The sequence below is a fragment of the Pelodiscus sinensis genome, chromosome 22 (genome assembly GCF_052426305.1).
Source record: "Pelodiscus sinensis isolate ZL-2025 chromosome 22, ASM5242630v1, whole genome shotgun sequence".
Taxonomy (NCBI): domain Eukaryota; kingdom Metazoa; phylum Chordata; order Testudines; family Trionychidae; genus Pelodiscus; species Pelodiscus sinensis.
The window spans coordinates 15606330-15630811 of record NC_143073.1 but is presented as its reverse complement, the minus strand read 5'-3'; the positions used below and the strand labels follow the sequence as shown (position 1 = coordinate 15630811).

General features: G+C 55.4%; 1 protein-coding gene across 2 annotated transcripts; it reads left to right on the top strand.

Moving 5' to 3' along the window:
* Positions 1 to 5517: 5517 nt before the first annotated feature.
* On the top strand, positions 5518 to 24154 carry ACAP1 (ArfGAP with coiled-coil, ankyrin repeat and PH domains 1). Of its 2 annotated transcripts, XM_075908002.2 has the most exons (24): positions 5518 to 5774; positions 8355 to 8412; positions 8852 to 8971; positions 9626 to 9679; positions 10158 to 10216; positions 10522 to 10705; positions 11072 to 11116; positions 11470 to 11565; positions 12285 to 12359; positions 12900 to 13012; positions 13190 to 13241; positions 14686 to 14786; positions 15779 to 15890; positions 16541 to 16746; positions 16958 to 17027; positions 17225 to 17319; positions 18207 to 18373; positions 18485 to 18523; positions 18757 to 18941; positions 19049 to 19158; positions 19302 to 19412; positions 19498 to 19547; positions 20392 to 20528; positions 21239 to 24154. In XM_075908002.2, the coding sequence occupies exons 1-23, from the start codon at positions 5722 to 5724 to the stop codon at positions 20490 to 20492; spliced, it is 2256 nt and encodes a 751-aa protein (XP_075764117.1). In that variant the 5' UTR covers positions 5518 to 5721; the 3' UTR covers positions 20493 to 20528; positions 21239 to 24154. The 2 variants fall into 2 exon arrangements, with proteins under 2 accessions (XP_075764117.1, XP_075764116.1); XM_075908001.2 differs by having other exon boundaries at positions 20392 to 24154.
* The last annotated feature ends 328 nt before the right edge of the window (positions 24155 to 24482 follow it).

Below are 24482 nucleotides of genomic sequence, written 5' to 3'. Positions count from 1 at the left end.
CCATTACAAAGATAGCTTCCCTAATTATCACCTCTAACACTATTAACTCACAGACATCTACCTTTCCCCACCTCTAATATCATTAACTCACAGGCATTCACCTTCCTTCCCCCCCCCCCCCCCGCATCCTCCTTCTGTTCTGAAATGTGATTTGTCCTTTTCATATGTGTTCACTTTTTTTTAATTGTATCCTTTGGTATATATGGCTGTGACTATTTTCTTCCACTATTTGATCTGAGGAAGTGGGTCGGGCCCACGAAAGCTCATCATCTAATAAACCATCTTGTTAGTCTTTAAAGTGCTACATAGTCCTGTATTTTGTTTCATTTAGCATGGACACTCTAATTGACAATTTCTTTCCCCCTTTTTTAAATTCTTTTTCCTGAGGAAAAAGAGGATACACAGAGCTCTGCCACATAATAAACAGTATTTGTAAATGCATCTGACGAAGTGGGTCTTTGCCCACGAAAGCTTATGCTCCACTTCAGTTAGTCTATAAGGTGCCACAAGACTCCTCGTCGCTTTTGCAGATTCAGACTAACACGGCTACCCCTCTGATACTAGTATTTGTAAATGTTGTTTTACAAACATTAACCCATATTGCCTGACTTTGGAGAATGTCTATATCTAGTAGAATGCTGGTAAGAGAATATCAGGGAAGTCATAATGTTTAAATAGTGGGTATGGGAGAATGTAATGATTTAAATTACATACCTAGGCATGCAGGCACATTGCAACCTCAGTTATTCTTAAATACTGTGAATTCTAAGGGTGTGTCTACATTACAGCGTTATTTTGAAATATCTAATTTCAAAATAGTTATTTTGAAATATCTTATTTCGAAATAACGCATCTATACACAAAATGCATTTCAAAATAGCTTTTTGCAATTTCAAAATAGTGTGTCAACACTGATTGGATGCTGAATCACATTTAAGGCTAGCTGGAACTGGTTCTAGCAGGGCATCAGGTCAGAAGTTACCTTGTGGCCAGGGCGGCCAGCAGGACACCCTGGGAAGAGCTGGAGGCCCCCTATGTAAAAATAAGCATCTACACAGCACTTATTTCGAAATAGCAATTTCAAAATTGGTGCTGTTCCTCATGGAATAAGTCCTCATGAGACCTCCGCTATTTCGAATTAATTTTGAAATAGCAGTTGGCTTGTGTAGATACTAGGAAAGTTATTTTGAAATAACAGCTGTTATTTTAAAATAACTTTGGTGTGTAGACATACCCTAAACAACAGGCGTTGCAGTGAATAGTTTTGAATGTAATGGGGCTGTTCATGTGCTTACACATAATGCTGGCTAACATATATTGATAGATTGGGCCATTGGCCCCCTAACCCAGCCATCTGATCCATGTTTGCAGACCCTGCACATATGTGACATTCTAAAGGCCCCTCCCTGTGATGCATGTATATGGAAAATGCCACACAAACCTGTATGTCTGACTAACAAAACCAGCAACCCAGTCATGAAAAATGTCTATGCCTTTGGCCAATCAAGTGTATATTCAATGTTGTGCAGCTGGGTACACTTTACCAGTGCCCTTTGAGGGGGCTACCCAACTTCCATCTCCCACCCCGCCCAGTGTCTGAGCCACGCAGCCCTGATCCCCAGAGCAGCCAGCCGCCCACCACATAGCCTCGTCTCCAACCCCCAGAAGCAGCTGCCTGCCCACCCACCATGTGGCCATGGCCTCAATCTTTGGCGGCAGACATGGCTGCCTGCCTGCCTGCCTGTAGCCCCAACTGCCAGTAGCAGCCACCCACCTGCCCACCACTCAGACGTGGCCCCAGCTTCAGCTCAGAGGAAGGGTTGGAGCTGGAGCTGGGGCCACATAGTGGCTGCCTGGCTGCTCTTGCTGGAACAGGAGCCCAGTCTGCACTGTGGCTACTACTGGGGCCAGGCCGAGCTGCGGTGCAGCTGTCCCAGTGGCCACGGCCCCAGGAGCAGCTACATTACAGCCACGTGGTCGTCCATGCAATCTGCCCTGGGAGCAGCCAAACAGCCACCAATCAGCCCTAACCTCACCTCCACCCATGGGGAGGTGGGGACTGCAGAGAGCTGCCTGACTAAGCCTCCTCTCGCCCACCATCATAGAATCATAGGGCTGCAAGAGACCTCAGGAGAGCATCAAGTCCAGCCCCCTGCCAAGGCAGGACCAATCCCAACTATATCAACCCAGCTGACTGGGTTTGTCAAGTGGAGACTTAAACACCTCTAGAGATGGAGATTCCACCCCCTTCCTAGGGAACCCATCCCAGTGCTTCACCACCCTCCTAGTGAAATTGTTTTTCCTATTGTCCAACCTAGACCTCTCCCACTGTAACTTGAGACCATTGCTCCTTGTTCTGCCATCCATCACTATTATGAACAGCCATTCCCCCATCCTCTTTGGAACCTCCCTTCAGGAAGTTGAAGGCTGCTATCAAATCCCCCCTCACTCTCCTCTTCTGAAGACTAAACAAACCCAAATCCCTCAGCCTCTCCTCATAGGTCATGTGCTCCAGCCCCCTAATCATGTTGGTTGCCCTCCGCTGGACCCTCTCCAATGCGTCCACATCCCTTCTATACTGGGGGGCCCAGAACTGGACACAATACTCCTGATGTGGCCTCACCAGAGCCGAATAAAGGAGAATAATCACTTCTCTAGATCTGCTGGCAATGCTCGTCCTAATGCAACCATCATCCGCAGCAGCAGCTTACCTGCCTCCACTAGCACACTGCTGCATGATTCTATTTAGAAAATGGGCAGGAATAAAATTCCCTGTGCACACCAGTGCAAGCGTGAACCCTAGAGGGAACTTAGGAAGCCAGCGTAAATGCCAGCTCCCCACTTGCACCAGCTCCTGCCTCCTCCCCACCTCTCATACAGAGGCAGTGGGGGCAGGGGAGCTGCATGTCACCATTAGAATTAACTGTGTAAACAGGTACACCTTCACATTCCTAAATCTGCCATTCTCCAGTAGTTTAAAGAGGTACCAGGATATGGCAGTTAAGATGCTCCTCCTGCTGCTCTTTCAGAAGCTAACCAGTCCAAACCCTTTCAGTCTTCTACCAGAGGGCAAATAATATGTGCAAATGAGTATTTAGCAGTGTTAAACTGTGTACTTGTGTGCTGAGGCTGCTCAGGAGAGAGTCAAATGCCACACAGCTGATTATCAGAGTGCCCACAGCTAGGTTTTTTGTTTTTACTGGTGGTGCATATTTACACATACTTTGGTGCACAAAAGTATTCTGCACATGGATGGAAAAGATTAGAGGAAACATTACTACTTGGTGCAAATAACTGTGTGATATAACTGCTGCAAATAACTAATGCAAATAATAAATGCAGATCAGAAAAAAGTGCAAATAATTGGGGAGAGTAAGTTGTGAAAGTACATTATTGGTACAAATAACTAGTGCAAAATTCTTTGAATAATTGGTGCAAATAATGACTAGGGCAAACAATTTGTGCAAATAGTTGATTAGTGGAAGTGATTGGTGCAAAAACAAATTAGTGTGAATGATGGGTACACATAAGGACTAAAGGGTGCAGATAACTGCAAATAGATCATTAGTGAACATAATTAAGAAATGAAAATATGACACTATAAACAAACTAATAGCTTAGCCAGTGTTGGGTACCTGCAATGCAGAGAGTGCATGTTTCCACCCAAGGGTCCAGCCCTGATTAAATTGAGGCAGATAGCAGCCAACTTGACAGAGGGATAATATTCTAGAGCAGTGTTTCTCAGCCAGTGATCCGAGTACTCTTAGGGGTACTTGAGAGAGGTCTGGGGGGGGGGTACATCAACACAACTGACATTTGGAGAAAACTGAATTTTTGTTTTAAGTTTTACAGTACTTTATTATTTTTGTACTTTTTACACCCAAAAAGTCATCACCCGCCCAGCTCTGATTAAGTTGTTTAAACAAATGTGTTGCAATGTAGAAAAAAAAATTGTGTGTGTGAAAACTGTAGGTGCTGGGGGTACTTATTATTTTTTTAAAGGGGTGCTTTATAAAAAAAGATTGAGAAACACTGTTCTAGAGGTCCCATATGTCCACAGTTATAGGCCCCATGCTGCCCCATGTGTGGTGCTAGCCTTCCTGGCTGAGTTGCCTGGAGAACCAGGGATGAACAGAGAATCTAAGCATCATGCTTCATTGCATACCTCACCAAAATCACAATTCAGGCCTCTGTGGCTTAACATCCTCTTTTGTTGGAGTGAGTCTTTGATTTGGAATATGTGAAACAAGCAATTAAGTTCCTCTATGGAGTGAAAAACTGATCCAAGAGAAGCCACTGCCCAAAGCACTGGGCTCATATAAGAGGCTAGTCAGAAATGGAGATTAGTGGGTGGTAGATTTGGTGGTGGTGGGGAACTGACTGCAAAGGAGGGGAGAGGAGGAGAGGGGGGTTGGGAAAAGACAAATTGTAAGCAAAGAAAAGGACTTCCTTCTGGGCTAAGGCAAACAGGACTCTATGTCCTTTATAAACAGGATTGAATCTGATGCCATCCTCAATTTCTCCCCCGATAGACATAACCCACAGCACTCTGAATATTGGCTAATTTGGTCAGCTAGAAAAGACTGCAAGACGTCATGAGTCCTTTTTTATTAGCTCTGAAACCAGACAGCATTTCTGGGGGACTCCTATTCCCCTTTTCGAGCTTTTCTCCACAATGATAGGGGCTAAAAATTGCCTTTATATTTAAACTAGGGGGTAAGGCTGGAGTGAATACATACATGCTTAGAGTGTCAGTGCACTACCCTAACTGGTCACTGAGTGGCCGTCAGTCTACGCTGCTCCTTTCGCTTAAGAGGCCCTGAGAAATGGGTAGGCTGCCGGTTATGTGGCGCTACCGAGAGGGAATGGTGGATGTAGGTTAAAGCAGGGGGTACTGAGAGCCAGCGCTCCTGGATTCTTTCCCGGACTCAGAGTGGGACGGGAGGTGTAGTGGTTAGAATGGGGCAGGGTGAGCTGGGAGCGAGAATCAATTGCCCCAGGCCCATCCAGCAGTTGGTGACATGGGCAAAAGATGAATGGGTCTGTAGGTGGGTCTCACTTTTAGGAGTTGGAGAAAGGACCAGGTCAGCAGCTCTTTGACGCAGCCCCTAAGAGCAGGGACAGCAGCAGGGCGGGACCCCCCGCAGTGCCCACGGAAAGGTGGGGGCTGGAGGTCCATTGAGGCCCAGCCCACACAGGGATCTGTGTGTGGAGGAGAGGGGCTGGTGCAGTTTCCCCCCCTCAGTTGGGTTGCTGGACCTGGGTGGGGGTTTATGAACGAGAGCCAGGCAAACCTAAAAGCCCTCTGCCGAGAGCTGGCACCTGAGAGCCCTGCTCCTAGTTAGTTCCAGGCGCCCCCCATGCTGTATTGCGCGCCCTGAGACCCCTCCCCAGAGCGGGGCTAGAGTCCGTGCGTCCTGGGATCCTTCCCCAGGGCTGGGCGTTGCCCGCTCCTGGACCGCTCCCCGGGGCTGGGCTCCGTGAGCCCGGGGACCCCTCCCCGAGGCGGGACTGTGGGCGGTGCCGCTCGGAGCCCTGCGCGCTGCTCTCCACAGCCGAGGCTAGTAGTGGCGCCTCCCTGCGCGGCGCGCTCCGGGGCTCGTTAATTCTCCCCGCCAGGGGCTCGGGTGCTTTCCGGAGCCGCCTGCCCCACAGCCGCCGCTCTCCCTTCTCCAGGCCGGGAGCCCGCGCTGAGTCCCCGCCTCTCCCTCCATCGCCAGAATGACGGTGAAACTGGACTTCGAGGAGTGTCTCAAGGACTCTCCCCGGTTCAGGTGGGTTTCTCGCGGCGCTGAGGCTGGGAGTCCGGATCGCTTCTGGTTCCGGTCCTGGTCCTGGTCCTGGCTTCCCACCCCTCGCTGGGCTCAAACCTCCCCCTCCCCCGCCTGGCCAGCTGGTGCGCTTTTACGCATCTTTCCAGGCGCCTCCGGCGTTGGTGCCAACTGGTCCCGGGGCTAAGAAGGCCGTGGGGGGAGGGCGAGTGGTGTTTCTCTGGGACCCAGCCCTCTGTAGCTACTGGTTTATTTTTTAGGGGGTAGCAAATAAGTGGCTCCAACTTTGTTCCCAAGTCGGTTATATGGGGGGCAGGTTCCTGTTGAACTTCCTGGACCAAACAGACCCTGGGTGAAGGGAGAGTCTGGAGCAGGGGACCATTTCCCAGGGATGAAACTGTGGAGTGGTGATGGCCCTGTATTGGGGAGGGATTCTGGGGGCTGTGATCCCCTCACTACTCTCCATGCTACTCCCCCATAGTCTTCCACCCCACCTCTTCTCCTATAGGTGCCCCCTTACACATATTGTTCGTCCTTCACCTCCCTGCTTCTGCCCTTCCCTGTGCCCCTTGTCCTCCCCTTGCATACACCCTGCACCCTCTCCCCCTCCTGCTCACAGCCAATTTCCTGCTGATCTCTGCCAGACGCTAGTGAATCCACGTGGCATGAGCCTCTTGCACATTTGTCCCCCACACATGCATATGCGGCGGGAGAGGAAGTGGCCGGTGTGCAAGGTGCTGCGCAACCCGGGGGGCCGGAAACCAGAGTTGTGGCCAGGCAGGCTGCAAAAGGAGGGGGGGTGACCCAGCCCCCCCCATGGGGATCAGGGGCCATAGGTGCAGGGGATAGAGGGACAGACTCAAGGCCCTCCTGAGGAGATCAGGGACCCTGCATGCAGCAGATGGGAGGAAGAACACACAGTCCTCCCCAAGGGGATCAGAGGTCCTGGGGTTGAAGGGGATGAACACACGGCCTCCCCATGGGGATCAGAGGCCCTGGCTTCAGGGGACAAAGGGATGGAGACATGCTCCCTTCCCCCACAGATATCAGGGGTCCTGGGTGCAGGGGATGGAGGGACAGACACACACTCCTCTCACCCACGGGGATCGGGACCCTGGAGCAGTTGCCTGAAGGACAGACACACATGTACCCCCATGAGGATCACACCCAAGCAGGACCCCGGGGGGCGTCATAGCCAGACCTTTTCGGGGGTGTCTTGCACCTACGCAGGCAGCCTGTGTCCTTCTTGGGTGTGTGTGTGTCACCTGCTCATGTCTTCTTGGGAATGTTTGTGTCACACGCACACACACGCACACACGCACACACACACACACACCCCTGCCCATGTCTCCTGGGTCTCTCCCTCAGTCACTCCCCTCCCCCCCACCAGTGCAGGAATGGGGTGTGTAGGTTTGATTGTCCACCCAAGATCAACATCCCCCCCACAAATCCCTCAAATAGGTGTGTGCTAGGTTTGGACAATGTCTACCATGATCCCCTCCAGCTCCTCCCTCCCATGTCCTGCTTTCTTCCCACCCCCCCCCCCCCCCACCCTCCCATCCCAGGCTGGGAAGGTGGCAGCTGATTCTCTGGCCTTTCAGCTGTGCTGATGGGTTTTCTCTGGTGGGCTGCTTTCCCCACCCCCACAAAGATCTGTTGCCACTTCCCCTCCCCCCACCTTTTTAGGGAGTGGGCAGAGGGCATGCCCCATTCCCTGCCCCACCGCCCCAGCCAGCCAGTCCCTGCCCTAGGGCCAGATGAGAGTTGGCACTTCTTGAGGAGACAAGCCACAGGCCCCTTTCCCTGCCTCAGAAAGTGCATCTCCCATAATCCCCTCTGCTTACATCATGGGGCGCTTTGGAAGGTTTTTTTTTCCATTTCTGAATTTATTCCTGCCCCCCCCCCCCATCTCCTGTGCCGTCACGGTAACTGGTGTGGGGTAGTTGCCTGGCAACGCGGGGGGGTTGTGTGACAGGAAGTGGTTGTGGGGCTGATGGAGGCAGCGGGGCCAGGCCGGAAAGAGGCAACCGCAAGGGAGAATGAGAGGCAGCGTCTGCTCTGGGGGGAGGGAGGTTTGGGTGTAGCCGACTCCCCCCTGAAAAGAGTGCAGCCCTCTTCACCGGCCCCTGTTGATCCCCTCTGACACCTCCCTTTCCTGCCCCATTGAGACTTGCTCTGCTCCCCCGTTGCCTCATGGCCTGAACTTCCTTGCTCTGTTGAGCTCTAACCCCCAGTCAGAGACTCCCAGCCCCCAATAACTCAGTGGGACTCCCCTCCACCCTTGCCCCATTTCCTAATAAACCCTGCCCCCCAGTACTCCACCAGTCCCCCATCTCCAGCTACTAACCTCGCCCCCTAGGCAGCCCCATCCCACCTCTCTCCCTGCCCTGATCCCTTCTCCATCCTCCCCTGTCCTAGGGACCCCAATACCAACCCTGTGCCCAGCCCCCCAGCTGCCCTCTATCCCCTGCTGCTAGCCCCTCCAGCTATCCCTGGGTGGTCCTGCAATAACACAGTTCTGTATGGGGATGGGGGAGCAGTTAGTGACCCCTGGATCCTCCTGTAACCCCTGCCTCTACCCAGGGCTGCTGTTGAGGGTGTGGAATGTGATGTCTCTGAGCTGGAGACCCGGCTGGAGAAGGTGAGCTGGGGGTGGGGAATGGGACCTAGGCATCTAGGCTTCCACAGAGCTGTCTTGTGGGAGGGAGGGGTTGAATTTAGGTGTGGGGATGGGGCATTGTTTTGGAGGGAGGGGATTGAGGGCAGGGGGCTGGTTTAGTGGGGTGCTGCAGGTTGGGGGTGAGGCTAATTTGGATGGAGGGTCGGGGGACTGGTTCAGAAGAGGGGAGGGCTGGTTCTGGGGTGGCTGCTGGAGGGAGGCTGGTTTGGGGCACTGGGGACTGGTTTAGAGGAGCTGGGGGCAGGGCTCTGGAGGGCTGACTGGAGGGTGCTATCAGGAGCAGAGCTTGGGGGGTGTTGGCTGGAGGGTGCCGTGAGGGACAGGGCTCAGTCTGGAAGGGCTGGTCCAGGGTAGCCCCAGCTGCATGTGGCTGACCCCACTCCCCCCGTCTCACTGACAGCTGCTGAAGCTCTGCACAGCCATGCTGGACTTAGGGCGCCAGTACTGCAATGCCAGTAAGGCCTTCGTCGTCGGCGTGCGTGACCTCTCCCAGCACGCCCAGGGGGACCCCATGATGAGCGTGAGTCTCCTTCCCCCCTCTGGGCTGCAGGGTACTGTGGGGCTAATCTGCGGGGAGATCAGAGCCCAGGAGGCAGCGTGGGGCTGATTGGGGGAGATTAGGGGCTGGTGGAGCCCCATGATCAATGGGGCTGGGTACAAGTGCCATCTGGTTCTCCTCCATCCCCAGTCGGCTCAAAGGGGACCTTGGGTCCCAGGGAGCCCTGCTTGTGGGGCTGGCTACTGTCTCCAGTCCCTCTCCCCACAATGCAGCCCTTGTGATCACATGTGGGGGTAGGTCCTGTTGCCCAGCTCCCCTGGGGTATTGGTGGGAGGAGGGGCTCAGCTGGGGGAGGGGGGCTCCCCCACATCAGCCAGTGTTGGCCCCATGCTCCTGTGTGATGCTAGGAGGTGCCATGCTGCTCTCTGATCAGGAGTGGGTGATCCATTGAGCAGTGTTGTGCCAATTCTCCTTTTCCTGGGGAACTTCCTGCCACATGACACTCTCTCTGGTAAGGTAGAAAGCAGTGCTAAGTGTGTGTGTGTGTGGAGGGGGCAGGCTTGGCCTTGGGGCTGGGGAATTCCCTTGCATGGCAAGCAGCACAGGGCAATGACACACAGTGGCGTGGGGAGAATAGCCGCTCACTCATCTTCTCCCCCTCGCTCTGCCCCCTAGGAATGCGTGGAAAAATTCTCCTGCAGCCTCAACCAAATGATTGACAACCAAGTGGTGAGAGACGCTTCCCCTCCCACACCTCCTCCCTCAGCCCCCCCTTCTCCCCTGCTTTGAACTCTGCCCCCCAATGCCTCTTGACTCCTCTTCCTCCCAGCTGACCCCCACCTCCTCCTTGTTGTGGGCTCTCTCTGCCCCTCCTGGGTCAGCCCAACTCCTTGGGACCCCAATGCTCCCTTCCCCAGCACCTTCCCTGATTTGGGAGCATGCAGGTGACCCCCAAGTAGCTCTGGCCCTACTGTTATTCAGCTCGGTCTCTGACCGAGCTCCCCAGCAATCTCTGAACCCCTCTCCCTCTCTCTGGGGGTCCCCCAATCTCTGAACTCCTCCCACGTCTCTCCAATCTGACCCCCTCTTTCCCCTTGCTCCAGGCTCCCCAATCTGACTGCTGTGCCCCCCAGGGGTCCTCTGATCTCTGATTCCTTCTCCCCGAGTCCCCTTGATCTCTGACCCCCCTTTTCCGGGTTCATTGCAGGAGCTCCTGGACAGCACCCACATGTCATCCCGGCACCACATCCAGAGCCTGGTGAAAGAGTGAGTTTGGGGTGGCAGGATGGAGGGGGATTCCCATGAGTATTGGGGGGCAGTCTGGGGAAGCAGAGTAGGTGGCTTGAGCTGTTTGTGTGGGGGGATGAGAGACTGAAATGGAGGAAGGAGGGTGGTTGTGAGTGTAGGGGTTCTCTGGAGGGGGAGGCTGAGTGGAATTGGGAGCAAGGAGGTGTGGAAGGAGTTTGAGCAGGGCAGCAAGAAGCTGGGGTCAGGGTTGGGGGGGTGGAGTTTGCAGGGCGGAGGGGGGTCAGGGGCTGACAGGGAGGCCCACCTGACCCAGGCTGTGGCAGGGACATGAAGCGGTTCCGGGAGGCACGGAAGGAGTTTGAGCGGGGCAATGAGGGGCTGGCCAGCGCCCTGCACCACAATGCCGAGGTGCCGCGCCGCAAGCAGCATGAGGCTGAGGAAGCTGCCCTGGCCCTGCAGGCCGCCCGCACCAGTGCTCGTGCCCGCGCCCTCGACTACGTGCTGCAGGTGGGCATACAGGATGGGACCTGGGGTGCAGGAAGATGGATGGGGGTGGGGGTGGGGCCTGGGGCTTGAGAGATGGATGGGGAGTAGGGAAGGGGCTAGGATCTAGGGTTCAGGGGGATGGATGGGGACAGGAAATGGGGATGAGCCGAGGGCTGGATCTGGGGAGGGGGCAGGGAAGGGGGATGAGCCCAGGGATGGATCGGGGGAGGGGGGCAGGGAAGGGAGATGGGCCCAGGGCTGGACCTAGAGTTTGGGTGTAAGAGGGCTGGCACACTGCTGGGGAGTTGTGGGAGGGGGCTCTCAGGTGGATCTGGTCCCCCTGTTCTCTCTAGAATTAGCCCATTGATTCCCTCTGTTCCCCCCCAGATTAACGTGATCCAGTCAAAGAAGAAGTTTGAAATCCTGCAATTCGTGAGTCGGGTGGGGGGAGACGGGCCCTATTACACCAAGGGAGGGTTGTGGGGAGCAGGGAGGCCACTTGGGGGGTCTGTGAAGTCAGATGGAAGGATGAGGGGCTGTGTGGGGCAGCTCAGCGCTGGTCCATGTGAGGGGGCTCTGAAGAGAATTGGGGGCTATTGAGGTCTGTAGGGGTGTGTGAAGGAATGGGAAAACTCTGTGGGGGCAGTGTGGGGCAAGGGACCTATGGGGCCATTGCTATTGGGGGTGGCAGTGCAGGGGGCAGAGTTGGGGAGCAGGATGGGGGACTGGGGTGAGGGGCGATGCCTAGCCAGGCTGTGACTCCTCTCTGTGTTTTTCCCTTCCAGATGCTGGCACTGATGGATGCTCATGCCTCCTGCCTGGAGCAGGGGCACCGGCTGGCCCAGGAGTTGGAGAAATATCGCAGGGAGCTGGGGGACCAGGTGGGGGTGCAGAGTGGGCTGGGGGCAGGGAGATGGGGACTGGGGACAACTTGCTGAGATTGTGCTGCAGACAGGGATGCGGGACTTACATCTCAGCTGGTGGTGCGGGGTCTGGGGGCTCCTCTGCCCAGAGAAGATGCTGCCACCCCAAGGAGCCTAGGCCTTTGGACCCACCTCAGCCAGGTGGGAGCAGGGTACCTGGGTTCTCTCTGGCTCTGGGGGGGGGGGGGGGGGGAGGGGCTGGTGGGTTAGAGCAGGGGGAGAGCCAGGTCTCCTGGGTTCTCTGCCTGGCTCTCGGATGGAGGGGAGCACCACTGGGTTAGTGTGGGAGGGGATACATGGTTGGGGGCAGGTGGACGTGTAATGGGGCCTGGCAAGTGAGGAGGTTTCACATAGGTGATCCCCCCCCCCCCAATAACCAACTGCAGCTGCTGCCATGTTTGAATCCAGCTTGGCCGCTTCCTGTTTTCACTTCAGACTTCCTGCTGGGTGACCTCTGCCCCTACCGTCTTTAGGGGGGTTCCTGCTGTTGGGCTGGCTCCCCTCCGAGAGCAGGTGTTCAGGGGAGGGGAGCATGGAAAATTCAGCAGGGCTCCAACACCAAGGACAGATGCTGTGGGGAGAGAACCCAGGCGTCCTGGCTTCCAGCCCCATGTGCAGTGCAGGGGGATGGGTTCTCTGGGAAATTCACCTCCGTTCTTCACGCCCCCTCCCCCCAGTTGCACCAGCTGGTCCTGGAGTCAGCGCGGGAGAAGCGTGACATGGAGCAGAGACACGCCATGATCAAGCAGAAGGTGGGTGTGGAGCCGTGGTGGGAGCTCTGGGGGCAGGTGTCGAGGAGAGTCTCTTGGGTGGGTGGTGATGAGAGGGGTCAGCAGGAGAGAGACAGCTGTGGGGAGGAGTATGGGAGTTGGGGGTGTGGCTGTGGAGTGGCCGGGTCTTGAACATAGTGGGTGGGACTCGGAGATACCAGAGTGGGGCTAGGCATGCGGGGTGAGTCCCAGGGAGTTGTGTTTGGGGATGGGGCCCTGAGGGGGGCAGTGGGGCTCATGGGATGGGGTGAGGTCTTGGGTGGGGGCAACAAGGTTGGGGTAGGGAAGTGGGGCCTGATGGGTTGGCCTAGGGGTGCAGGCCCCAGGAGGGGTGGGGGCAATGCTAGAGGTGTACTGCAGGGATAGCGGGGTAGGAGTGGGGCTGTGGCAGGTGCAGTGGGGCCAGGCCATGGGAGAGGGAATGGGACTGTTGGGTGGGGGACGGGGCCGTCAGGGCTTTGAGGCTGGGCCTGGGGCTGGGTGGGTCCATCTCTAGCCCCACTGACGGCTCTGCCCCCCCAGGACCTATCTCAGGACGAGGCGGTTCTGGAAGGGCGCAGGGAGGCGCCGGACGGGGTGGTGATGGAGGGCTACCTCTACAAGCGGGCCAGCAATGCCTTCAAGACGTGGAGCAGGTCTTTGCACCCCAACTCCCTCACCGCCCCCATCTCCTCTCTGCTCCAGGCACCTCAGCATCTGTCTGGAGGGCCATGGAGACCCCCTCCCCACTCTCCCACTCGGGCTAAGGACCCACTTCCTTCCCCGCCCCCAGGAATCATGTCTCCCCACTGACAGCCCCCTCTCTCTGCTAGACGCTGGTTCTCCATCCAGAGCAATCAACTCGTCTATCAGAAACGGGCCAAGGTGAGCAGGGCCTGGATAGAAGGGTTGTGGGGGACACGGCCAGGAGTGGGTTGGGGGCCATTGTCTGCCCCCTCCCCCAGTACGGAAGAGGGGGCTGGTCTTGGAGAACCAATGGGGGGTTCTTGTCTTGGCTCTGTTCCCTGGGTGGGGCTTTGCTCTCTGCCCCCGTATTACCCGCAAAATTTCTCTAATCCTTCCACACTGTAGGGACACACACCTTTACCCAATTCCTAGGGCTCAAGGTGCAACCCTGTTAATTTACACACCCAATTCCTAGGGCTCAGGGCGCATCTTCCTGCGGGTTGGCAGGATCTTTAGCCACTGAAAGAGCCTCACACAGTAATATCCTTATCCTCTATTTATTAACAATTCCCAAACAAGCAGAATACACATGCTAAGCACACGGTGTCATGCTCACCAATCCTAATATAGGCAGGCAGACTTTCTCTGTTGGCCAGGCATGGTCAGTCTCTCTGGATCTTAGCTGCTGCATGTCACAGTTGTGCAGGAGAGTCCTGGCAGCAATTATCTTAGGCTGGCTCTTGGAGGTGAGTTCTTCTTGGTGTTCCTTGTCTCCCTTTGGTCTTCTTCTGGCCTTTTGCTTCCTTCCTTCTGCTTCTGTTACTTCTGATCTTCTTTTTTTTCTTCTCCTTCTTGGATCCCAGTTTATATAATGAAACCTGAGTCTTGCTTAGCTATACCTGTACCAAATATTTTAGTATAATTTTACTAACCAATCATATCACAATTACCTAACCGATCATACCCCATAATTGATTTACACCTAGCAAAATTAATTATACAACAGACAGAAACAGTTACAAACCAGACAGAGATATCACAGTCAAACAATAGGAAAGTGTAATGACAATGATCATAGAATGGGGATTCTACAACCTCAAGTATTGATAAGCAGTTTCTTGCCAGACAGAATGGTGTGACTAAAGTTTTCTTTACCCATCTTGAGGTCTGTTTCTTTATCTGGTGACAGTGGGGAATTATCAGGCCAAAGTCCCCTCCTCACAGCCTGGTGTGACACTTTTTAATACAATTTAGATGGAATTGTGAGTATGTGAATCCAGGCCTTACAGTTAATGGCTGCTGCTCTTCAGTCTGGCTGCAGAAGGTGGCTTTGGTTCAGGCCTAGCACAGGCCTTCCAACATGGCTATACAGGGCCGGCTCGAGCCATTCCTGCACCCTGGGCAGTGGGCGCGCAGTGCATGTGCGGCTCCGCCCCTGGGCGCACGACACATGCACGGCCCCACCCCACGGCGCACGGCACCCCTTAGAGCTGCCATCAGGCGCCCCCCATAGGTTGGTGCCCCGGGCAGCTGCCCAGCTAGTCCCCCCCCCCCTTAATCCAGCCCTGTGGCTACAGAAAAGCCATATTGTTACACCTGGATGTAAGTGGGAGGGGCTCTAGGGTACTATCTCTGCCCCCAGGACGTGCTGACGGTGGTGGTGGATGACCTGCGGCTCTGCACAGTCAAACTCTGTCCCGATCAGGAGCGTCGCTTCTGCTTCGAGGTCGTCTCACCCTCCAAGTGAGTCCTGCTGCCTGGATCAGTATTGCCCTCCCCCCCCAGCAGTCCCCAACCCTCCCCGCTGCCCGTGAATCAGTGCCACCCTCCTGGCTGCCTCCCAAATCAGCATCACCCAGCCACCCCCTGACCCTCCCCACTACCTCCTGAATTAGCGCTTCCCTGACCCTCCCTGCTGCCCTCCAGATCAGTGCTACGTTGGCTGCCCTTAAGCTAAACTCCCTCTAAGTTGTGCATCTGCCTAATTATAGCACTGGGCAGACTCTCAAGGACCCTACCCGGGGACCTGCCATGGCCAGGAGAGGGACAAACTGGACCCAGCTGGAACCTGGGGGGTGTAGCAGGAACGCCCATCCTGTGGCTCAGCCCCAGAGCTGCCCCACTAGGGAGAGGCACCTCTCCTGCAATCCAGGTGCTGCTGCGAGGAGAGAGAGTTGGAGGCGGGGGGAAATCATCTGTCCTTGCAGTATATCTGGAGCCCTCAACCACACCCCATAGCCCACACCCCGAGCCGGAGCCCTCACACCCTTGTACCCCAACCCTCTGCTCCAGTCCTGAGCCTCCTCCCGTACTACAACCCCCTTGGTCCCACTTCCACCACATGAATTTTATTACGTGCACCAGTATGAAGGTGCCATGTCACATGGCCCCTTTGTGTTGCATGGCCCCTCTACAGTGGTACACAGAATCCCACTTAGGGGGTGGGAAAAATTAGAGGGAACACTGGCCCTTAAACCTCCCCACTGCACCTCTTCTGCCTCCCCAGTAGGGGTGCCAGATCACCCCCACTGCACCCCACCTTGCTGACCCCCAAGTGAGTGCCAAAGGTCCCCCTGCTGCACCCTACTCCGTGTGTTCCCAGCTTGGTGCAATTCTTTGGCTGCAATCCCTCCCCCACTCCCCTGTCACCAACTTTGTCTCCCCTGGGCCCAGCCTCCTGCCCCATCTGGCAGGGAGTTCCATGGAGCCCCCCCCAATGCTCCATGTTCCATCAGGAGCTGCCTGCTACAGGCTGACTCGGAGAGACACCAGCAGGCCTGGCTCAGTGCTGTGCAGAGCAGCATCGCCTCAGCCTTCAGCGAGGGGCGGGCCGAGCCCCCTAGCCAGGTATGGACCTCATGGAGCCCCCCCACAACTCCCAACACCTGTGGGGTTGTGGGTCAGGAGCAAGGGTGCTGTGGGTGTTGGGGGGGCTGAAGTTGGGAGCAAGGGCTGTCGGGGAGCTGAGGAGGGCTGCAGGTGGAGACTGGGGCACGCTGTAAGGGTATGTCTACACTACCACCCTAGTTCGAACTAGGGTGGTAATGTAGGCAACCGGAGTTACAAATGAAGCCCAGGATTTGAATTTCCCGGGCTTCATTTGCATCTCGCCAGGCGCCGCCATTTTTAAATGTCTGCTAGTGTGGACTCCGTGCCCGCGGCTACACGTGGCACGGACTAGGTAGTTCGGACTAGGCTTCCTATTCCGAACTACCGTTACTCCTCGTGAAGCCGCGTGGCACGGAGTCCGCACTAGCGGACATTTAAAAATGGCGGTGCCCGGCTTTATGCAAATGAAGCCCGGGAAATTCAAATCCTGGGCTTCATTTGTAACTCCTGTTGCCTACATTACCATCCTAGTTCGAACTAGGGGGGTAGTGTAGACATACCCTAAGGGAAGAGAGGGCTTGGGGCAAGGGACACGTTGGAGGAAGGGGAGGCTGCAGGGGAATAGTGGGGGGTCCAGGCAGCATTTTGACCCCCATCTGTCCCCCCAGCACCCGGAGCGCCCTGCCTCAATGTCAAGCACCACAATGGAGGCATCGGGCCGGAGCCCGCGGACGGCCGTGGACAAGCGGGTACTGGACCAAGTGCAGCGGCTGGAGGGCAACGCGCAGTGCTGCGACTGCCGGGAGCCCGCACCTGAGTGGGCCAGCATCAACTTGGGCATCACACTGTGCATCGAGTGCTCAGGCATCCACAGGTACTGCCTGCCCCCCAGCCTGGGTATCTCCCTGTGCATCAATTGCTCAGGCATTCATTGGTACTGCCTGCCTCCTCCCTTGGCACTAGGCTGTACATCCACAGGTATTGCCTAACCCCCAGCTGGGCTCTGGAGGTGTGAAGCCCTGGGGTAGGGTGTGGGGGGGGGCAGCAGGCCCCCGCTCCACTCACCCCATTTCTCTCTGCCACAGGAGCCTGGGGGTACATTTCTCCAAGGTTCGGTCCCTGACGCTGGACTCCTGGGAGCCAGAGCTCGTCAAGGTAATGAGAGGGTGTGTGTGGGGTGTTAAATGGGAGGAGTTAGTGGGGGCAGGCATGACTGTGAGGTCATGGGAGGGTAAGAGGGGAACAGGGTGAGGGCAGGGGAGTAAGCAGGTCATTGGGCCGGGACCCTCGCTGGAGTGGGGGACAGGGCTGGGGGAATATGGATTGTGACTGGTACCTTCTGTGTCCCCCAGCTGATGTGTGAGCTGGGGAACAGCGCCCTGAACCGCATCTATGAGGCACGGGTGGACGAGATGACTGTTAAGAGACCCCAGCCTGGCTGCTCCCGGTGAGTTCCCCATGGCCTGGCCCCACCCCCACCCCCACCCCCAACCCCACCCCCACCTGTCAATTCTTCATCCACATGCTCCCTGCAATCTCCGAATCCACCTGGCCCCTCCCCCACTGCTCCCACCCTGGCTGCTCTCAATGAGCCCCCCCAAACCCAGTGCCTTCCTCACCTGATTCCCCCAGACTCCTTATCCACATGCCTTCCCCACTACCCTGAAGTCCGCTCCCCTGTCACCGAGCTAATCCTGCTGAGTATCCCAGAGTTGCTGGCATGTTCAGCATCCTGGCTTCCCCAGGAACTCCTGGCTGACCCCCATCTCCAGAGGCAGGAGTTGGCAGGGAGCACAATGTAGGACAGAGGTGTAGGGAAATGTCAGCCAAGTCCATCCTGGAGTGGAAGGAGGGGGGAATCTGGCCTTTTCTCCCCACAACTCCCAAGTCCCAAACACCTGCTGCATGGCCCCCAGACACACCTGGAGCCCCTGGACCTGGCCTGCATGTCTGGGCATTTCTTCAGTGATCACATTCCCTTATCCCACCATCTAGTCCAGGGATGGGGAACCTCAGGCCCAGGGACTGGATGTGGCCCCTGGCTTGCCTGGATCTGGCCCCCAAAGGTTTGGGCTTTTTTTTCTTTGCTTCTCACTTGTGTGCAGCCCTCAACTGATTTTTCTGTGGGTCAGTGACCCCCAACCCATGGCCTAGTCACTTGCGCAACACCAGGGGAAAATGATGCATACACATCATAGTCAGAGAAAACATTACTGACATTCCTCCTTCATCACAGTGGGCCCCCCACCCCACAACCCAGAAATCCGCCCCTAAGGCTGTGTCATCCTGCCCCCAGCAGCTACCCCATTTCACCTCATGTGACCTTCCCTCCAGGGCGGAAAAGGAGAGCTGGATCCGGGCCAAGTACGTGGAGAAGAAATTTATTACCAAGCTTCCGGAGGCGCGGCTAAGCCGGGTGGGGCGCTGGGGCCCCCATAACCGGGATCGCCCCCCCAAACCTGCCCTCAAACCCAAACCGGGTGGCATCAGTCGAGCTGCAGGTACCAGAATTGTTGCCTTGGGAGGGAGTAAGGATTCTTGCAGGGGAGGTGCTGTGGGGGGAATTTAAGGGGAGATCTGTGATAACCTAGCCCCTTCATTGCCTCCTGCAGGTGGCACCGGCAGCCTGGCCTACAACAGCAGAATCCCAGGTAGGATGTGGGGGAGAGGAGGGCAGATGTGTAGCTGGGGGCAGGGTATTGGGGTGAGGGATGTGTCCTAATGTTTGTGGAGAGGCTTGGAGGGTTACACTGGCTGGGTGATGGGGGGATAAATGGCCATTGGAGGTGCAGCTGGGGGGGATGTGTGATCATGGGTAGGCAGCTGAGGGGGGGGGGGGGCTTTGCCCAGATCCCTGACAGTTCTCCTGCTTCCACCCGTCCAGAGCCAGGGGAGGCTGGCTCCTCCCCTGAGGATCTGCACAGCCTCCACCCGGGGGCGCTTCTTTACTGGGCCGCTGGCAACCAGAACCTGCCCACCATGGCTGATGCCCTGGCCCATGGTGCCGATGTCAATTGGGTCAACGCTGCCGAGGAGAGCCGGACCCCTCTGCTGCAGGCTGTGGCTGTGGTAGGTAGGGGTAGGGTGGAGTTCGCCTCTCACTGTCCCACTCCCGTCCTCCCTGGCTACTTAGCAGGGACACATGACCCAGCTCACTCCTTCTCTCCCCTGCCCAGAATTCCCTGCTGGCCTGTGAATTCCTGCTGCAGAATGGAGCCAACGTGAACCAGACGGACAGCGCCGGACGAGGACCCCTGCACCATGCCACCCTCTTGGGCCACACCGGGTAGGGCAGGGGGCTGGGACCCACCCACCCAGCTGGGCAGGGGCAATTTCATGGGAGGCTGCAGTTCCGTGCCTGACCACTAGAGGGTAGCAGATGGGCCGGTGCACCCCACCCCCAGCTCATGCGACTCCACTCTGTGATAGGCTGGCTTGCCTGTTCCTCAAACGAGGGGCCAATCTCAACGCAGTTGATGCGGAGGGGAAGGACCCGTTGTCCATCGCCATCGACCAGGCCGACGCGGACATCGTCACCCTGTGAGTCCCTCCCCCATGGGTGTGGGGAGGAGGGAGGAGCTAGATGGGGGATGGGAACATGTCTCATTTTCTGCCCCATCCCCAGGCTGCGGCTGGCCAAGATGCGGGAGGCAGAGGTTGCGCAGGGACAGGCAGGTGAGTGAGGGGCACTGGCAGAGCTGGGTGGGCAGAGCTGGATTGTCAGGGGCTGTGGTGGGGGTGAGAGGCTGGGAGAGCTCTGGGCTGGGCTAGCAGTGGCTGCATGATGAGAGTGAGGCTGTTACTGAGGGGAGGGGAGCCACTGGGCCCTGCACCCCCATCTGCAGCCAGACGTGACAGAAGGTTTATTAGGCGACAGGGACACCACATAGAACAGACTTGTCAGCACAGGAACCAGAAGCAGCCAACACCCTCCATCTGGGGAGAGGGAGCCCAGATCCAGGGCCCTCACCCTCTCCCTGTGCTCCAAGCCAGTGAGACTCACTCATACACCAGCAGCCTGTCTCCTCCCTGCAGCCAGCCCCGTGTCCTGCCTTTGTCCTGCTTCTTGGTCACACCAGGTCATACACCCCTCCTGGGCTCAGGTTCAGAATACATCAGTCAGTGTGTATATGAGGGAGACACTCCCACCAGATTTCCCACCACCATCTAGATATTGGGGCAGTGCCCAGGGAAACAGAGGCACACCCTGGGCTTGCTACAATACAGTACAGGACATTAGAAATCATATGCAACATAACAGAGGGAATACAACCCGCACTTTGTCACACTGGGGCACTTGCAGAACTGGGGGAGCCCAGGGCTGGGCTGGCAGGAGCGGCGAATGAGAGGCTGGGTCAAGCTGGGGGAAACCTGGACTAGGTTGGCAGGAGTGCGGGTCGGGGGTGAGACACATTGGCAGAGCTGTGTGGGGCAGGGCTGGGCTAGCAAGGGGCTGTGGAGCGAGACTGGGGGTTCCTCATTCCCCCTTGCCCCTACATACACACCCTCGCCCTTCCAGGTGACGAGACATACCTCGACATCTTCCGGGACTTCTCCCTGATGGCATCTGACAACCCCGAGAAGCTGAACCGCCGTGACCTAAAACTCAGCACGCTGTAGCTGCTGGGGGGTGCTGCTGATCCGTCGCCTTTTGGGGTGGGGCATCCCCACTCCTAGCTCAACCCTCTTCCCCAGCTGAGCAGGGCAACCAAGCAGCAGGGACTCACGTACCCCCTGGCAGCCTTGTTAATTCTCCCCTTGTTCTGCTGTGTTGATGTGACTCTTGGTGGGGGGGTGTATGGGTCGAGCTCATCTCTCTCCCCCCACCTCCACTTGGGAAGAGGCTTATCCTTTGCCCTTGTGGCCCCAGTTCCTCTCTCCACCCCCATTTAAGGGGAAGAGGCTAATCTTATAACCCTCCCTTCCTATTTATTATTTCTGTCAGGGCCGGCCCACAACATTTTGGCACCTGAAGTGGGGAGCTCATATGACGCCCCCATGCCACCTTTTCTCCTGCCTGCCTGTTATGTCTGGGTATGCTGCTTGTGTACCGCCCACCTCGCTATATGGCAGATGCTCTGCTCGAGCTGGCCGACGTGGTGTCGGACGTAGTATTGAGGACGCCGAGACTTTTGGTCTTGGGGGACTTAAATATCCACGCCAAGGCTGTTTTGTCTGGTCCGGCCCGAGATTTTAGGGATACCATGACCACCCTAGGATTACCCCAAGAAATAACTGACCCTATACATGTTGCAGGTCATACACTCAATTTGTTTTTTTGGACTAACGGTGATAGAGTTCTTGGGATAAGGGATGTGGCTACACTCCCTTTGTCATGGACTGATCGCTGACCTTCCCCTCCACAGAGGCAGAGGACCAATTAAGATGATCCACCCTCGGAGGCTGATGGATCCGGAGGGTTTTCTGAGGTCCCTGAGGGATTGTTCAGCCATTATGGCAAATGGTCCTGTAGATACCCTAGTTGATACATGGAACACTGAGGTAGCCCAGGCAGTTGATATGATTGCTCCTACGCACCCTCTTCGGACCAGTCGAGCCAAGCTTGCTCCCTGGTTTTCTGGGGAGCTGATGGCAGCAAAACAGTCTGTGCAATGGCTAGAACGCCGCTGGAGAACTAGAGCTGAGTCTGATCGACTGCTGGTTGAGCAGAACTGCGAGCTTACTCTGTGACGGTGCTGACAGTGAAGAAAAGCTACTTCTCCACCCGTATCACATCTGCACAGTGCTGTCCAGCGGAATTGTTTCGAGTAGTGCGGGGCCTGTTGCAGTCTGGCACTCGTGACAAAATAGAGGAGCCTTTGGCCCCCTGCTGTGATCTGTTTGCAAAGCATTTTGCAAATAAGATCGCCCGCATCTGGTTGGATTTAGACTCTGGTTGCTGTGTAAGTGGGGCACAGAATGTGTTGAGTGCACCACCCAGTCTTTTTTCTCTGGATCAATTTCAGCTATTGCAGACTGAGAATGTGGACAAGGTGCTTGGAGGAGTGTGACCGACCACGTGACCCCTGCCCCTCGTAGCTTATTAAATCTAGCCGGGAAGAGATGGCTGGCTGGGTCCAGGGAATTATTAATGGATCTTTTAGATCTGGTATGGTTCCTGCTGCCTTGAAAGAGGCAGTGATAAAACCGTTACTCAAGAAGACTTCGCTGAACCCACATGACTTAAATAACTATCGCCCAATTGCTAATATTCCCTTCTTGGGCAAGATACTCGAGCGGGTGGTGGCGCTGCAACTCCAAGCTTTCTTGGAAGAAACAGACTACTTAGATCCATTTCAGTTTGGCTTTAGGCCTGGTTTTGGAACTGAAACAGCCTTGGTCGTCCTGGTAGATGATTTACGCCAGGAGATAGACGAGGGGAGTGCATCCCTGTTGATTCTCCTAGACCTCTCAGCGGCCTTTGATACCATTGGCCATGATATCCTTCTGGGATGCCTCACGGAGTTGGGTATTGGAGGCACTGTTTTGCAATGGTTCCGGTCCTACCTGTCAGGACGCTTTCAGAAGGTGGAGCTAAGGGGCTGCTATTCGACCTTGTGGCGATTGTGCTATGTGTTCCTGTAAGGTTCCATCTTGTCCCTTATGCTGTTTAATATCTACATGAAGCCGCTAGGAGAGGTCATAAGGAATTTTGGAGGACGGTGCCATCAATATGCAGATGACGCCCAACTCTTATTTCCTTGTGACATTAGAACCAGGTGTGGCAGTGACTGATCTAAATTGATGTCTGGAGGCAGTGATGGTTTGGATGAAGTCAAATAAGCTGAAGTTGAATCCAGATAAGACTGAGGTCCTGTGGATCAGGAGGCCATCTGTTCGTGAATGTGGCATGGCACCTGTTCTACATGGGGTTACTCTCCCCCTGAAAGAACAGGTATGCAGCTTGGGAGTCCTCCTGGACCCTTTTTTAACATTTGAAAATCAGATTTCTTCGGTGGCCAGGAGTGCCTTTGGGCAACTTCGTTTGATCCGCCAGCTGCGACTCTTAGGGTATGTCTACGCTACTCCCCTAGTTCGACCTAGGGGGGGTAATGTAGTCATACGGAGTTGCAAATGAAGCCCGGGATTTGAATTTCCCGGGTTTCATTTGAATAAAGCTGGCCGGCGCCATTTTTAAATGCCGGCTAGTTCGGACCCCGTGCTACATGCGGCATGGACTAGCTAGTTCGGATTAGGCTTCCTGATCCGAACTAGCTGTACACCTCGTTCCGGCCGGCCATTTTTAAATGCCAGCTAGTTCGGACCCTGTGCCGTGCGGCTACATGCGGCACGGACTAGCTAGTTCGGATTAGGCTTCTAATCCACAAGGTGGAACGAGGTGTACAGCTAGTTCGGATTAGAAACCTAATCTGAACTAGCTAGTCCGTGCCACGTGTAGCCGCGCGGCACGGGGTCCGAACTAGCCAGCATTTAAAAATGGCGCCGGCCGGCTTCATGCAAATGAAGCCCGGGAAATTCAAATCCCAGGCTTCATTTGCAACTGCAGATGACTACATTACCCCCCCAGTTCGAACTAGGGGGGTAGTGTAGACATACCCTTACAGAACAAGTATGAGTTGGCCACAGTGATCCATGCTCTTGTTACATCCCGACTGGATTACTGTAATGCACTTTATGTAGGGCTGCCTCTAAAGAGCCTTCGGAAATTTCAACTGGTCCAGAATGCAGCTGCTCGAGTTTTAACTAACAGTAGTTATACAGAGCACATTATGCCAGTGCTTCGGCAGCTACACTGGCTTCCAGTATGTTTCTGGGCACAATTTAAGGTTTTACTTATGACCTATAAAGCCTTAAATGAGTTGGGTCCAGGGTATCTGAAGGACCGTCTTCTCCCATATGAACCTGCCCAGGGATTGAGGTCAGCTGGGGAGGCTTTGCTTCGTGTTCCCCCACTTGTGGAGATAAGTTAACATCTACACGGAACAGGGCATTCTCAGCTTTTGCTCCCAGGCTGTGGAATTCTCTTCCTCAGGATATTTGCATGGCGCCAACACTAGCGTTGTTTCGGCGTCAGGCTAAAGCCCCCTTTTTATTCGTGCTTTTATTAATGTTTGAGTCTGCATATGTGTGTTCCTCCTCTCTTTATGTTTTTAGTTGATTGTGTCCTTCTGAGGTCTCATATTTTAAATTCTTATATTTTAAATTTCTATATATATCTGTATTTTTTTTGTTTGTTCTTGTAATCCATATTTTAAATAGGTGGGGTAAAAATATTTAAATAACTAACTAAATAAAATAACTCTTGTGCCCTCCTTCCTCCAGCACAGCACTCCACCATCTCTATGCATCTAGAGCAGAGAGAATACAGGTGCACCAGCAGCAGACACAATTTTCTACACTCTGGGTCCTAGTGGTGCCCCCCCACAGTCCGGCATCTGAGGCAGCCACCTCAGTTCGCCTCATGGTAAGGCCAGCCCTGATTTCTGTGGCACCATCCTCCCTGTTTGTTGTTTTAACTCTCTCCCATGTATTTTTTGCCACTTCACTTTGCACACACAGAGCTTCCTCTCCCCACTGTGGTTGAAATTTTTTTTTCTGGAGGGGCACATCCCTTGCTGGAGCAATAAGACATTTGGGCATCTCTTCAAA